The sequence below is a fragment of the Aquarana catesbeiana genome, linkage group LG09 (assembly GCF_042186555.1).
Source record: "Aquarana catesbeiana isolate 2022-GZ linkage group LG09, ASM4218655v1, whole genome shotgun sequence".
Taxonomy (NCBI): domain Eukaryota; kingdom Metazoa; phylum Chordata; class Amphibia; order Anura; family Ranidae; genus Aquarana; species Aquarana catesbeiana.
This window is the reverse complement of record NC_133332.1, coordinates 117,423,706-117,440,931: the sequence shown is the minus strand read 5'-3', so window position 1 is coordinate 117,440,931 and position 17,226 is coordinate 117,423,706. Positions and strand designations below refer to the sequence as shown.

Here is a 17,226-nt window from a genome sequence, read left to right as displayed (position 1 = left end):
CGAAAATTCTGAGGGACCTAGAAATGGAACATGTTCTAAATATTTCCAATTCCTATCGGGAAAACCGCTCGTCTGTATGCTGTTCCGACGGACCAAAAACGACGCATGCTCTGAAGCAAGTACGAGACGGAAGCTATTGGCTACTGGCTATTGAACTTCCTTTTTCTTGTCCCGTCGTACGTGTTGTACGTCACCTCGTTCTGGACAGTCGGACTTTGGTGTGACCGTGTGTATGCAAGACCGCTTGAGCGGAATTCCTTCGGAGATCCATCGGAGAAACTTTCGGAGTTTATTCCGACAGCAAAACCGGTCATGTGTACGCGGCATTAGATCTTATTGATTGGTTCAAATTGACACAGCGGGCCTCTAAATCCTATATAAATACCTAGATTGTTGAACAAAATTACAAAGTAGTACTGCGATAGTATATGGGTCCAGTGAGATTGACCTTGTATGTTCCAGGGGCCTCACTGGCATGTTACTGCCAGGAGGGAACTTCGTTCTATCATGTCTGGTGGACTTGCCCAAAAATTGAAAGATTTTGGATTTGCATATACAATTTCATATTTTGCCTCACACAAATCAATCTCAGAAAATCTATATTACAGGCTTTCCTAAATAAACCTGTGAAAGAGGTATCCATACATTCTAAAAAATGAATTGCTTTTATCTTTATAGCTGCAAAAATAGTGATTTCTAGATCATAGAACAGGATGTCTATCCCAGTTGAATTACTTTCCAAGTAGTACTAACATGGTTAATAATAAATAAAAACTTATCTGCTATCTTAAATGATAAGGTGAGGGACTGAGGGCCTTTGAAAAGGTATGGGACCCATGGATACAATATTTCTCAGATTGAACATAAAGGAAAACTGATATAAACCCCTCGGGACAACTAAATGGAGAAAACAACAAACTACATGACTTGGACTACTAGGGTTTTCTTTCTTTTCTTTTCTAGGTGATTTTGACCCATCTCTACAAGTCTTCATTTTCCTCAGTTAACACATTGTTCATATAAATCTTTTGTTCTGATAATGAGAGTTTCACATTAAAGTTATATGCCGGGTCAGCGCCTCTATTGGGACTAGCACAATGCCTTACTATGGCACACAATTTATTAAGAATATCTATGAAATGTATAGCTTAAACAAGGTTTGTGTTACACATTTCTATATACAATGCTCTCAAGGTTTTATATACAGACTGTGAAATGTGTTTTGACCCAGAGAAAATATGTGGGTGTCTTTTTCTTTGTTAAGATTAATAGAAATTATTGGAAAAGAGAAAGCTAGCAAACTAGCATTTTCATAAAGGAGACTAACAATGGCGGCCTATATATTTCTTCCAGTAAATATTTCCTTTTAAAGGAGCTCTGTTTCAAATAGTGCATAGATTAGCTGAATTTTGTGGGTTAAGCTTTTATTTCTCTGTCAATTTCTGATTCTTTTGAATATTTGCATATACGGTAGATTAAGCTGAGCTACGGAAGGAACTGTGCAATTTATGAATCCATGGTTGATGGATTTTGTGATCACAGACTGGACTGATATTTTGCATATATTCATGTAAATAAGAGTTTGTGCTTCCTTAAAAAGATGACTTTTTTTTAATATCCCAGATTACCCTGATTCCAAATGGAGGCACCTTCAGTTTCCTGGAGCTAATAGATGTCTTGCAAATTTAAAATGATTGAATTGGCAAATGATCTAATAGCCAATAACTTCCAATTGATTTAGATGGTTTTGATCAAACTGAGTCAAATGGCCAGGGTGGAAAATTATTGATCATTTTGCATCAACTGACAGCACTGGGATGCTTCAGTCATGAATCGGATTTATTTTTATCAATCGGTTTATGAGATTGGATAGTGAAAACAGAGATGCTATTGATAATTTATGATCATATCTTCCAACTATCTATGGAAATCCACTTCCCTGTATGTGGTATATTGATCAATTGGTTGTCGAGTATAGATGGATTATTCTTATTGGGAAAGAACAATTATATATTGAAGCTTGTATAGCCACCATTAGTTTCAGCTTTTATAAAATATGTACAGTATGGCAAAGAGCATTGTGTAAATGTCGGTAGGAGCACTGTCTGCATGGAGTTTGTATATCCTCCCCAACTTTGGTTTTCCTGATGTACTACTTTCATCTGAAACTTAGTGGTTGGTTAATTGACTTCCCCTCAAGTGCCCGTGTGTGCAACTGTGAAAGATATATTAGGTTGTAAGTTCCTTTGAGGGTTTGAGATGTTGTGTGTACGCTGTAAATTTTTGTACCATGTCCTGTAATGGCCAGAGCTTTTTTTTTTTTTTTTTTTTTTTTTTTTTTTTAACTCTGACTATTCTGATGATAGATGAAAGACAGTTTTGTTATTGCACTTTTTATCTTGACTTCACTTTTTTTTTTACTGTGTTAGTAAATTAGTCAGATTGTTTTTTAGGATAAATGGCAATACTGTATTACAAATATTTAGAGCATTGCTTGAGGAATTCAAGAAAAAAATCTTTCAGCAACCAAACGTTGGGTTGCAGCAGCCCCTAGTGGGCATTTGCTGAAACAAGTTTTATTTCTCTTTACTGGCTATAGTAAGATATTTATAGCTTACAGCTGTATTATACGAGGTGTCTTTAATGTTGCATGGAAATTCTGCTGTTTAATACTGTATATATATAGCCTCAAACAGGGCATAGCTAAGTCAGGTGTTTATGGCACTGCTTACAGCTATATGAAATGTACATTTTTATGCAGAAAAAAGATATTCTGCAAATATAAGTTTATGGTTGCTGTTCGTGGGGGAAAATGATTATGTTTATAAGAATCGCCAGTGTGTTTAGGGTGGGTGTACCAAGTTTGTCTATTAGTTGGAATACTCTTCCATTGAGTGTGCGATGATGACCTATCTCCGCAATCAGTTACTTGACCAGAATTGTTTGGAGTATACTCCCTCTTGATGGCTAGTTTTATCATATCACCCTTGCCTTCAAAAAAGTAAATGTTTTTTAATTGGATTTCTAAGACAGGACTGTACTGTGTCAGAAAAAAAGGCTAGTAGCCTTAGAGCTTCTTGTTGGCCCTTTATAAACAGCTGATCAAGAATATATATTGAGCTGTTGTAGCCTTGGTGTGCTTGGCAGCTCTTTACAAACAGCTGATAACAGGGATGCACATAGTTCTACCCCTGCAGGTATTTACTGGATTATGGATACCTCCCAACTTTCTGAGATGGGAATGGGGAACACCTATTATCAAAAGTATGTAGGCAAAAGACATGCCCCCTGTCACGTCCCCCTTGAAGCAGAAACTTCTCGTCCAACATCAGTGAATGACCTCACAAATGCACTTCTGGAATAATGGTCAAACATTCACATAGACACACACCTGAACCTTGTGGACAGCTTTCCCAAAAGAGTTGAAGCTGTTATAGCTGCAAAGGGTGAGCCAACTCAATATTGGACTGTGTGCTTGTCCCCTACAACCCCCTCCCCCATGTCTAATCACAGCTATGGGGGGAACACGACTTGTGGGAGCCTATGCAAAGGCCATCTGTCTAGACCGATGCTGGACGGGATTAGTTATGAAATCATACAAGTTACAACCAATAACCACAAATTCAACTGGAATATTTGAATTTCAAGGTGCCCAGTTTAATGATTTTAAAGATCCAACTGATGTTTTATGAGAAGGAATCAAGTTTTGGGGCTTTGCTATCTAATATGCTGAAGGCTTTACTCCACCTTTTTGAACTCTCACACTCCAAAGGAGAGCAGTGGAAAATGATAGTTCATATTTATTCCCTTTTTTTATGTTCAGGTTTATTTTATTTCAACTAAATTTGAACTGATCAAGACATATGGCTACATAGATAAAAAAAAAAAAAAAGCGAGCCAAGAAACAAACAAAAGCAAAACATCTATCCCTATTGTTCAATTAAATTATTGTATTAAAGTTATACAGCAACATAATTATTTAACTAAAAAGAGGTAAGGTTCTACCTCTCTACCTGTGTGTATGGTTACAGACATAATTAACAGATCTCAGTCCAATACATCATTACAAATATGAACATGACGGTGTAATAATAAAAGGTGGGCACTGTACAAACAGTTTGTGGTGTCAGATGATAAAAATACATCATTGTCATACAGACAATCTTCAGATGTCTTCACATCGATAGATTTTGTTTATAGTAACAAGTCTAATAGCTAAGTGTAAGTGAGATATTCTAATGCAGGAGTCTATACTAGATCAAACGAGAAGGTGCTAGCCCCGAGATCTCCTTCCACCGCCCTCAATGTTCCTGAAAGGTTTTGGGATACCCTCTTTGCTGGTACACAAGTTTTCTCTCTCAATGATATTACCAGACTGCCTACATCAACTAAGCGTGAGAGGAGCAAGGAATATCCATTTTTGGGCAGTCAATTTTGATGCCATATATAGCAATCTGGTAATTGCGTGAATATGGAGTGTAAAGATTTCTTCATCCAAGAGACCCAACACACATAGCTTTGGATCAGCAACTTGGGTAGTTGAAATAAATTGTCAAGAATGTTTTGTCCAATATCTAACTAATTTTAGGACATCACCAAAGCATTTGTGTCAGAGTGCCTGATATTTTCCCTATTTTGATAGAGTTCTAGAGCCACAGCTCAAACTCTATTTTTTTCTTTTCAGCAAAGGACACATACTGCATGTCCTAATTGAGGTCATTTTCAACTTAATTTGTATTTTTTTTTCAAATTTAAGGCACCACCCCTATGATAAATGCACTTCCTTAATTTTGCCTTTTAAAGACAAAAATCTATACAGGCTTTGAATTGTTGTTGTGGCATTCCCATTTTGGCTTATTTGCCAGCAGAATACAACCCCACCAGTTTAATATATACAAGTAATATGTTTGATCTACACCTAAACTATTAATGCTGATCAAAAATGTGAATTAAAATCTGTATGTTTCATATAATTTCATAAGATTTGTATTGGCCTCTGCAACAATGTGTGTGTGTGTGTGTGTGTGTGTGTAAAACAGCCTAGAAAAAAAAGTCACATAACGAGTGTAATGATTTAGGGGTAATCTGAAAATATATGCTGATACAGTGCCTGCAAAAGATGAACTGGTCACTGAGGACACTGTTGTCTAATGACAGTTGAAATTGCTTGAAAATCCCTCTTAACCACAGGGTCAAAACAAGCTATTGGGGCACTGGTGCGTGCTCACTCCTGAGCCCCACTCTGTGTCCATAAAACATATAGCGCTGCAGATGGATCCCGCCCCCCACTCTCCCCTCATTGGCTCACTGGCCTATGGCTCCCGCTGCTGTGTCTCAGCCAATGAAGAGAGAGAGAGACCCGGGACAGCTGAGGCTCCCTTGCACATTGCTGGATCGAGAGGGGGCTTATAACGTGTTTTATTCGGAAGAGATTGAGCTTTCATATGGTGGCTAATGTTAATGGGTAATCCTGATTTTGTCTTTTTTGAAAAGAAAACTTGCTCAAAATAGTAAAAAAAAAATGTTATTTTTTAAAGATTAGCTTGCATTCTTAAGCCATTACCATTACCCACCACCAAAACAAACCCTGAAAAAATATATTCTCCTACTCCTGACAATCGTGGCAATACCATATAAGTGTGCGTTCCTTATTCTTTGTACCCATAGTAGTATAAAACTCTGGTTCGGCCACATCTGGAGTATCCCAGTTTAGTTCTGGTCACCAATCCTCAGGATGTACTGGAGCTGGAGAGAATTTAGAGAAGGGCAATAAAATGAATAAGGGGGCTGAAGGACCTCAAATACGAGGAATGACTACAAGCACTAAACTTATTCTCCCTGGGGAAGAGATGCTTGAGAGGAGATGTGATATCCAAATGGTAATCCTTGTGTAGGTAGGAAACCATTCAGTCTCAGGGAGTGTAAGAGGACACGGGGCCACACAATGAGATTGGAAGAGAAGCGGTTAAACCACTTGACGACCAGTCACAGTACATACTGCGGTAGGTCGGTTCTATTGCGCAAAACAGCGTACCTGTACATCGGTTCATGCAATAGATAGTGTGGACGCGCGCGAAGGACAAGCCAATGCGCGTGCCCCGTGGACCCGATGTCCGCTGGCCATCCGCGATCACTTCACAGAGAGGCAGAATGGGGATCTGCTATGTAAACAAGGTGGATCCCTGTTCTGACAGGGGACAACACTGAGATCTGCTGTTCCTAGTGATCAGGAACAGCGATCTCTGTGTTGTCCCAGTAAGCCCATCCCCCACACATTTAGAAAACACCCAGGGAACACTGGGAAAACCCACTCTCATTCTTTCTAAACTACTGCCATAGTGGTTATCTATAAGGATATACATACCTTCTGCATGTATCCTTACTTGGCAAATGTCTCCCCTCTGTCTGTTATGAGACCCAAAAAAAGTCAGATTCTGTGAGTGGGTATGTTGTCCGGAGCTCGGTGGGTGGAGTTGTGATGTCAGTAGACTCCCCGCCCACCTCTACACTCCCCTTGTCAACATGCACTTTTTCCTGTGTATTTTTTACACTGAACTTTTGCTATGATTCACTGGAAAAGAAAGGAGGGGATCTGAAGTACACAAAATGCCTCTCTCAGGCTTGTGCATGAGATATGTAAATCACCTGCCAGTCACAGCAAGGGGGAAGAACTGACTCCTATTTCTCTGTGTCAGTTTTCATCTCACTGAAAAAAGATAAGAGAACTGCTTACAGCTGGATTACCTCTTTGTGGCAAGACTGGGCACAGATGACATGAAATCCTATACTGTGCAAGGTGCATGCCTTAATTTAAAAAAAATGTTTTTTTGGGTGAACATCCACTTTAATCCTTAGATCGCCCCCTAGTGTTAACCCCTTCCCTGCCAGTGTCCTTTATACAGTGATCAGTGCATATTTTTAGCTTGCTTTTGAGAACAGCTGGAGACGCTTCTACAAATATTTAGAGCTTGCTGACCGTTACAGTTGACATAGTTGATATCCTTCAGACCTGCATTTGACAATCTAAGCTGGATCAACCTGCTTCAAGCACTTTTGCATTCTCATTGAGTTGTGTAAGGAGGGAAGTCGTTTTGATGCAAACAAAGGACCATAAATGCATACAAATTACTTGCAGCTGATGAGAAAAACCTGTACCAGCCCCAGATCAACTGTGAGCACATAACATAACATGGCTTAAAGGTCTGTTGTAAATATAAGTTTAGTAAACACTTCCAACTAAACAAGACCCTGTAAGGGCATCAGAGACCATTTTACCACTGCCAAGGTAAAGTCTTTCAATAAAGCTGTGACAACAAACTGGGGCTGTATGTTTTAGGTCAGCTGGACAATGAGCTTTTCATGCACCATCAATCATTTTACCACCTTCAGTCACTAATGAACCTATTTTCTTGAATAATTATGGACCATAGGCCTTAAAGTAAGTTGTGACGTTATGCCCTGTTTCCAACACTCAGGGGTTCGCCATGCAACAAGTGCCCATGCAATTCAACTTGTCAATCTCAAAAGAAGTTATAGGGGGTGGCTTATTGTAGGGCAAGGCCAAAAGTTATTTTAAAGCTCCCCAATTTTTGTTTATAAATGGTTTTATTATTATTTGTCTGTGAATTAGTTATTTTTCTTCTTGCTGTTACTAAACACAGTAACTATTGTACATTTGGCATCTTTATTTTGTTGTCTGTGGTTTGCAGACTTAAAAAAGGTACCTAAATAGAAAGAAAATGCCGAAGTATTGTTAATTTCCTTGAAGTTGGCCTTCATATGTGACATGTGTATCATTTGTGTTGTAAACAAGATATTACCACATATTTTACATTTTTAGGTTATTAAACTGTGCGGTGCTTCAAAACCAAGGGTGACGCGGTCAGCTCGAGATGGAGTGGACGTTCATGTTGGTAAAAAGGTATTCAAGGCCAACACAGACAATGAGGAGACGCTATCTGGAAAAAGGAGGTATTTGGAAAGCTGTCTATTCTTTCTTCTCTTATTACTTGTCAACTTGCCCAAATTGCATGTTATTTGCAATTCCAGTACATTTCAATGGAACAGATAATACAGATCACCAGGGTCAGGCTAATTTGTGGATAATGGATATCTGTAAATATCAGGCAATATGCCAGACCCAATCTACAATGCCTTGAAAAATGTTCACACCTCTTTGAAAATTTCCACATTTTGTCATGTTACAACCAAAAAATGTAAATATATTTTATTGGGATCTTATGTGATAGGCCAACACAAAGTTGTTATAACTTTGTAGAACCACCTTTCGCTGCAATTACAGCCGCAAGTCTTTTTGAGTATGTCTCTACCAGCTTTGCACATTTTAGAGAGTGACGTTTTTGCAAATAGCTCAAGCTCTGTCAGATTGGATGGAGAGCGTCTGTGAACAGCAATTTTCAAGTCTTGTCACAGATTCTTAATTTGATTTAGGTCTGAACTTTGACTGGGCCATTCTAACACATGAATATGCTTTGATCTAAACCATTCCATTGTAGCTCTGGCTGTATGTTTAGTGTCTTTGTCCTGCTGGAAGGTGAACCTCCACCCCAGTCTCAAGTCTTTTGCAGACTCTAATAGGTTTTCGTCTAAGATTGTTCTGTATTTGGCTCGATCCATATTCCCATCAACTCTGACCAGCTTCCCTGTCCCTGCTGAAGAAAAACATTCCCACAACATGATGCTGCCACCACCATGTTTCACAGTGGGGATGGTGTGTTCAGGGTGATGCGCAGTGTTAGTTTTCCACCACACATAGCATTTTGCTTTTAGGTTAAAAAGTTGAATTTTGGTCTCATCTGACCAGAGCACCTTCTTCCACATTTCCTTCCTTCTGCCACACTTTTCAGATATTTATTTGTAAAAAAATGTAAAAACCATTTATCGTTTTCCTTCCATTTCACAATTATGTGCCACTTTGTGTTGATCTATCACATAAAATCCCAATAAAATATATTTACGTTTTTGGTTGTAACATGACAAAATGTGGACAATTTCAAGAGGTATGAATACATTTTCAAGGCATTGTAGACGCTTTCAATTTGTTTTTCTTTTATGAAAAAAATGGACAGAATGTTTTCAGGCCCGCAAACCAGTCAAATACTGTAAGCTTGTATCCAAATACTATATGAGAAAACAAGTACTATATAGGAGTCTTATGTTCATCCTGTGTTTCTGTTCACATTCTAGTGTAGTAAACTGCCATGCTTTGAAAGTCCATTTTAACATCACTAGTGATAAATAAGGACAGAAAAAAGGGTTGGGACTTTGAGTCAGGTGCATGAGAAGCAGTAGGCAATATAGAGTAAAAGCAAGTAAATCTATATAAAATGACTGGAATCATAACATAGCTAAATGTAAACCATATTAATATTGTTGAGGGTATTTGTTTATTGTAAACACCTCATCAACAATTATTAAATGTAACAATTCATACATTAGATAAAACATGATGGATCAAAGTTACAGAAAAATCATGATGCATTTAATTAGATTGTAAGCTCTTCTGAGCAGGGCCCTCTTAATCCTCTGGTATTTTATTGTATTATAAATGTATTGTCTCCTTTTTATATTGTAAAGTGCTGTGTAAACTGTTGGCACTATATAAATCCTGTATAATAATAATAATAGTAGAAAATGAGCTTAGAGATTCTGAAAACAGGGTGGGGAGCTGATTGTTAAACAGTAAATCAATAATACATAGGTAGTAACAAATTCATATATTTGAAGTACAAGCATGACGCCATAGTTAATGAAAAACATCCTAAAGCTTGACGCGTTTCGTGGAATTTGCTCCACTTCTTCAGGAGCAAGATGCATAATGCATCTATACAGTTACGTAGAGGATATACAGTATCTCACAAAAGTGAGTACACCCCTCACATTTTTGGAAATATTTTATTATATCGTTTGATGTGATAACATTGAAGAAATGACACTTTGCTACAATGTAAAGTAGTGAGTGTACAGCTTGTATAACATTGTAAATTTGCTGTCCCCTCAAAATAACTCAACACACAGCCATTATTGTTTAAACCGCTGGCAACAAAAGTAAGTACACCCCTAAGTGAAAGTGTCCAAATTGGGCCCAAGTAGCCATTTTCCCTCCCCGGTGCCATGTGACTCGTTAGTGTTACAAGGTCACAGGTGTGAATGGGGAGCAGGTATGTTAAATTTGGTGTTATTTCTCTCACTCTCTCATACTGGTCAGTGTAAGTTCAACATGCCACCTCATAGTTACATAGTTACATAGTAGGTGAGGTTGAAAAAAGACACACGTCCATCAAGTCCAACCTATGTGTGTGATTATGTGTCAGTATTACCTTACATATCCCTGTATGTTGCGGTCATTCAGGTGATTATCTAATAGTTTCTTGAAGCTATCAATGCTCCCCGCTGAGACCACCGCCTGTGGAAGGGAATTCCACATCCTTACCGCTCTTACAGTAAAGAACCCTCTACGTAGTTTAAGGTTAAACCTCTTTTCTTCTAATTGTAATGAGTGGCCCCGAGTCTTATTAAACTCTCTTCTGCGAAAAAGTTTTATCCCTATTGTGGGGTCACCAGTACAGTATTTATAAATTGAAATCATATCCCCTCTCAAGCGTCTCTTCTCCAGAGAGAATAAATTCAACGCTCGCAACCTTTCCTCATAACTAAGATCCTCCAGACCCTTTATTAGCTTTGTTGCCCTTCTTTGTACTCGCTCCATTTCCAGTACATCCTTCCTGAGGACTGGTGCCCAGAACTGGACAGCATACTCCAGGAGCGGCCGGACCAGAGTCTTGTAGAGCGGGAGAATTATCGTTTTATCTCTGGAGTTGATCCCCCTTTTAATACATGCCAATATTCTGTTTGCCTTATTAGCAGCAGCTTGGCATTGCATGCCATTGCTGAGCCTATTATCTACTAGGACCCCCAGGTCCTTTTCCATCCTAGATTCACCCAGAGGTTCTCCCCCCAGTGTATAGATTGCATTCATATTTTTGCCACCCAAATGCATTATTTTACATTTTTCTACATTGAACCTCATTTGCCATGTAGTCGCCCACCCCATTAATTTGTTCAGGTCTTTTTGCAAGGTTTCCACATCCTGCGGAGAAGTTATTGCCCTGCTTAGCTTAGTATCGTCTGCAAATACAGAGATTGAACTGTTTATCCCATCCTCCAGATCGTTTATAAACAAATTAAATAGGATTGGTCCCAGCACAGAACCCTGGGGAACCCCACTACCCACCCCTGACCATTCTGAGTACTCCCCATTTATCACCACCCTCTGAACACGCCCTTGTAGCCAGTTTTCAATCCAGGTACTCACCCTATGGTCCATGCCAACGGACCCTATTTTGTACAGTAAACATTTATGGGGAACTGTGTCAAATGCTTTTGCAAAAACCAGATACACCACGTCTACGGGCCTTCCTTTATCTAGATGGCAACTCATCTACTCATAGAAGGTGAATAGATTGGTTTGGCAAGAACGATTCTTCATGAATCCATGCTGATTACTGCTAATGATATCGTTCTTATTACTAAAATCTTGTATATAGTCCCTTATCATCCCCTCCAAGATTTTACATACTATTGATGTTAGGCTAACTGGTCTGTAATTCCCAGGGATGTTTTTTGGGCCCTTTTTAAATATTGGTGCCACATTGTCTTTTCTCCAATCAGCTGGTACCATTCCAGTCAATAGACTGTCTGTAAAAATTAGGAACAACGGTCTGGCAATCACCTGACTGAGTTCCCTAAGTACCCTCGGATGCAAGCCATCCGGTCCCAGTGATTTATTAATGTTAAGTTTCTCAAGTCTAATTTTAATTCCGTCCTCTGTTAACCATGGAGGTGCTTCCTGTGTTGTGTCATGAGGATAAACACTGCAGTTTTGGTTACTGAAGCCCCCCGATTCACTCATGAAGACTGAGGAGAAGAATAAATTCAATACCTTTGCCATCTCCCCATCCTTTGTAACCAGATGTCCTTCCTCATTCTTTATGGGGCCAATATGGTCTGTCCTCCCTTTTTTACTGCTTACATACTTAAAGAATTTCTTGGGATTTTTTTTGCTCTCCTCCGCTATGTGTCTTTCATGTTCTATCTTAGCCGTCCTAATTGCACCCTTACATTTCTTATTGCATTCTTTATAAAGTCTGAATGCTGAGGATGATCCCTCAACCTTGTATTTTTTGAAGGCCTTCTCCTTTGCTTTTATATGCATGTTTACATTGGAGTTAAGCCATCCAGGATTTTTGTTCGCTCTTTTAAATTTATTACCCAATGGGATACATTGGCTAATGCCCTTATTTAATATGCTCTTAAAGCAAACCCATCTCTCCTCCGTATTCTTTGTTCCTAATATTTTATCCCACTTTATGCCTTTTAGCAAGGTTTGTAGTTTAGGGAAGTTGGCTCTTTTGAAATTCAGTGTCTTTGTATTCCCTTTATGTTTCCTATTTGTGTGATTTATACTGAAACTAATTGACCTGTGATCGCTGTTACCTAAATTGCCCCGTATTTCCACATCTGTGATCAGGTCTGTATTGTTGGTAATCAGTAGATCCAGTAATGTTTTATTTCTAGTTGGTGCGTCTACCATCTGACCCATAAAATTGTCCTGCAAGACATTAAGGAACTGGTGAGCCTTAAATGAATGCGCGGTTCCCTCCGCCCAGTCTATGTCTGGATAATTAAAATCCCCCATTATGATAACACTTCCCGTCCTTGCTGCTAATCCAATTTGTGATAGGAGATCCGTCTCCACTTCCTCCTTCAGGTTAGGGGGCCTATAGCATACTCCCAGTATTATTTTCCCCTTAGCTTCATCCCTTTGGAGCTCTACCCATAAGGATTCCACCTCCTCTCTAGCTCCCTCAGTGATGTCATCTCTCACATTCGCTTGTACATTATTCTTGATATATAGGCATACCCCTCCCCCTTTTTTACCCTCTCTATCCTTGCGGTATAGGGTATATCCTTGAATGTTTGCCAGCCAATCATGAGAGCTGTTGAACCAGGTCTCTGAAATTCCCACAAAATCCAAATCCTCCTTGTACAACAGTATCTCTAGTTCACCCATCTTGTCTGCCATGCTCCTGGCATTGGTGAACATGCCACATAGTTTAGACCGGTCGCATATTGTCCTCGTATTGGGTGTTTCAAAATTGCAACTAGGACTTGCTACTATACTCACCTTGTGTTTTTGTGCTTTGGTTAACCTACCACTAATGCCCCCAACACTACCCTCTGGAATATCATCCGCGCTGGCTATCACTGTCTCTGGACCCTCCCCCCCATCGCTTGGTTTAAAAACCCCTCTAACTTTTTGGCCATCTTCATTCCCAGCAGATCTGAACCCTCCTCATTTAGGTGCAGTCCGTCCCTTCTGTAGTACCGGTTACCGACTGAGAAGTCGGCCCAGTCCTCCAGGAACCCAAACCCCTCATGGCAAAGAACTATCTGAGGATCTGAAAAAAAGAATTGTTGTTCTACATAAAGATGGCCTAGGCTATAAGAAGATTTCCAAGACCCTGAAACTGAGCTGCAGCACGGTGGCCAAGACCATACAGCAGTTTAACAGGACAGGTTCCATTCAGAACAGGCCTCGCCATGGTCGACCAAAGAAGTTGCGTGCATGTGCTCAGCATCATAGCCAGAGGTTGTCTTTGGAAAATAGATGTATGAGTGCTGCCAGCATTGCTGCAGAGGTTGAAGGGGTGGGGGGTCAGCTTGTCAGTGTTCAGACCATACGCCGCACACTGCATCAAATTGGTCTGCATAGCTGTCGTCCCAGAAGGAAGCCTCTTCTAAAGATGATGCACAGTAAAAGCCCGCAAACAGTTTCCTGAAGACAAGCAGACTAAGGACATGGATTACTGGAACCATATCCTGTGGTCTGATGAGATCAAGATAAACTTATTTGGTTCAAATGGTGTCAAATGTGAGTGGCGGCAACCAGGTGAGGAGTACAAAGACAAGTGTGTCTTGCCTATAGTCAAGCATGGTGGTGGGAGTGTCATGGTCTGGGGCTACATGAGAGCTGCTGGCACAGGGGGGCTACAGTTCATTGAGGAAACCATGAATGCCCACATTTACTGTGACATACTGAAGCAGAACATGATCCCTCTCCCTTCAGAGACTGGGCCGCAGGGCAGTATTCCAACATGATAAAGACCCCAAACACACCTCCAAGATGACCACTGCCTTGCTAAAGAAGCTGAGGGTAAAGGTGATGGGCTGGCCAAGCATGTCTCCTAGACCTGAAGCCCATTGAGCATCTGTGGGGCATCCGCAAACGGAAGGTGGAGGAGCGCAAGGTTTCTAACATCCACCAGCTCTGTGATGTCATCATGGAGGAGTAGAAGAGGACTCCAGTGGCAACCTGTGAAGCTCTGGTGAACTCCATGCCCAAGAGGGTTAAAGCAGTGCTGGAAAATAATGGTGGCCACACAAAATATTGACACTTTGGTCCCAATTTGGACATTTACACTTAGGGGTGTACTCACTTTTGTTGCAAGTGGTTTAGACATTAATGGCTGTGTGTTGTTATTTTGAGGGGACAGCAAATTTACACTGTCATACAAGCTGTACACTCACTACTTTACATTGTAGCAAAGTGTAATTTCTTCAATGTTGTCACATGAAAAGATATAATAAAATATTTACAAAAATGTGAGGGGTGTACTCACTTTTGTGAGATACTGTAGATTGTGTGTTTAAAAACAATGCAATGGTATAATAGCTGGTAGAGAAAAAACCCACCCAACAGGGGAGATGACCTTCCCTGCTATACTCACAATCAACTCTTTGGTTAAACACATGATGTGGTAGAGTGAGGACAACCTTACGGGAACTGTGGGAACACTTGACCGCAAACTCCAAGGCACACACATAAGGACCTTATAGAGGGTACAGGCCTCCATTATATTGTCAGTGATGGTACCATGTACATTCTTGTTCTAGGTCAGTGTAAAGTTTTGATGCCAGAGAGTTGGCATGACACCTTAAAGCGGTAATAAACCCCAAACCAAAAACGTATTATATTGCAGCTTACCAATCATTAGATGTAATGGCTGAATTCATTTTTGTTTTTGTTTTTTGGCTTTTTTCCCTCTGTATTCACCTGGTGATCTGGCAGTAACACACCTCCTGTATTAAGTGAGACACAACTCTGGATGAATGAGCACAGGAGGCACAGCAGACAGCAGCATTGTCAGTCTGGGGAGGGGGTGGGGGGTGGGGGGATAGTAAATGAATTAACAGATTTAGGTAGACTAATTAATTGATTCCAAACTCTAGCTCACACTTTATAAGCTTCAACAAACTTTATACGATACAGAAAACTTTTATTTTTTCCTTTTGGGATAAAGGTTTTGCATGAATAAATAAAAGCTGAACATTTTAATCACCCCTGCCAATGTTAAGAGGTTTGTCCCATCCATGTAAACTAATACATTCTGCTGGAGAGCTTAAGCTTTTAAAAAACAGACTTGCTGGCTTGGACCACTAAAAGAAAATAGAAGAAAGAAAGCCTTAAAAAAAGGAAACAAATACAGCAACCACATCCCATACCCAAAACACAGTAGAGTCTATCTGATCGGTGCTCAGCCATTCACAGAAAGCAATGTATTCTAGTAATGAATACAAAGCTTCCTCTGATTGACTGAGACAGAGGTTGTGACATCATCACCCTGCCTCTTTGACTCAGCCAATCAGAGGAAGCTTTGTAGTCATTGCTAGAATACATCACTTTCTCTAAATCGCTCAGTGGCTAACATGTTCTGTGTTCTGGGTATGAGACTTCCAGTCCAGCCTCAGCTACATACAGTTTTTACCGCACATCCAGCGGCCTCAAATGTTGGTGAGGGATATCGTTCTTTTAGGCCAGCTTGGCCTAAACAAGATATATAAAGTATATCAGAAGCTGGATTTCAGCTTTAAAATGTAACAAAAGGCAAAACTTTTTTTCTCATTTTAGATTAAGGGAGATTAAAAACCCTGTCAGATTTTCTTGCTATCTGTATCTCGTAGGGGTGTCTTTTAACACCCAGCTGCTACACACTCCCAGGACCGGCGCTATCTATAGGCAAAGTAGGCGCCGGCCTAGAGCGCACATAAGTCGAGGGCGCTGCACTGGCAGGGATGGACTGGGCCAGGGGCAGAGTGGCAATTTCCCCCGGGCTGCTCTGAGGCTCTGTAAAAAGGCCATACCACTGCCCTCAATATAGCAAACGCGGTAATCATACTTGCCAAGGCTTCTGATTGGGAGCCAGTGAGATAAGCCATCACAGCCGTCATATGCTATGGAAGCCATGCCGCCTCCCGGGCATTAAAGCCCACTTAAAGGGCTGCTGGTAGGGATTTAAACACACTTAAAAGCATACAAAGGTATAAATGTAGCCTAAAGTAATAGGGCAATGTGTCTTAAAATTTAATTAACTGCTTCAAATTTTTGTTTTCCTGTTTTAATATCTCTCTGGTAAATATAAACAGGGCTCATTGGGGGGTAGCTTAGTTTAGGGGGGGAAACTGTTATTCTGCCTAGGTCTCTGTTTAGTGATAATCCTGCTCTGCACAGATATTTCCTGTTTCCACATATAAAAGGGAAGGAAGATGGGCATTTGGATATAGAGGGAAAGATGGAACACAACAGGTAGCCAAGAGCTTTTTAGTTGAAACTCAAATTGCATATCGTCACTGTGTGTATCACAGTGAGTTTAAGGATAAGGAGATGTTTCACTATCCATCATTCTCAATGAGACATCTGCCCATGTTAAAGCTGAACTATAGGCTGGTCCAAAATATGCAAATGAACGCAGCTCTGTACTCATTAATACATAATGAAATGTTTTGTTTAAATGCAAGCATTAAATGTCCCTAAATTTGAACATCAGTCTCTTGCTATTCATCGGGGCTTGAGCAATACAGTACTGACAAGAAACATGCTGGTAGGAGGAGAAAGCAGCGTGACAGATGAACTCATCCCTGTGCTGCTTCTTTCAGTGTCCAGTCTCAGACTGGGGACATTTAGCCGCAGCATACAAGTATTGTGGAAGAAATCTTTAGATTGAAGGTAAATATTGCAGCCAAAGCTTATTTTTTTGTTGTAATAGGCTATTCATTTTATATTGTTTTTTTTTGGCTGGATTTTTGCTGTAAAAGATTGCACGGTCTGTATTATCTGTACAATAAAAACAACAAGTTGGAAAGAAA

The 17,226-nt window shown here is 40.1% G+C and overlaps 1 protein-coding gene across 2 annotated transcripts in view; it reads left to right on the top strand.

Annotated features, from left to right (window-relative positions):
* GPC3 (glypican 3) overlaps positions 1 to 17,226 on the top strand; it is a 1,010,059-nt gene that overhangs the window by 638,569 nt on the left and 354,264 nt on the right. For both annotated transcript variants that reach the window (XM_073599177.1, XM_073599176.1), the window contains one exon: positions 7,841 to 7,971. In XM_073599177.1, coding sequence (XP_073455278.1) covers positions 7,841 to 7,971 — 131 coding nt within the window. The remainder of the gene's footprint in view (positions 1 to 7,840; positions 7,972 to 17,226) is intronic.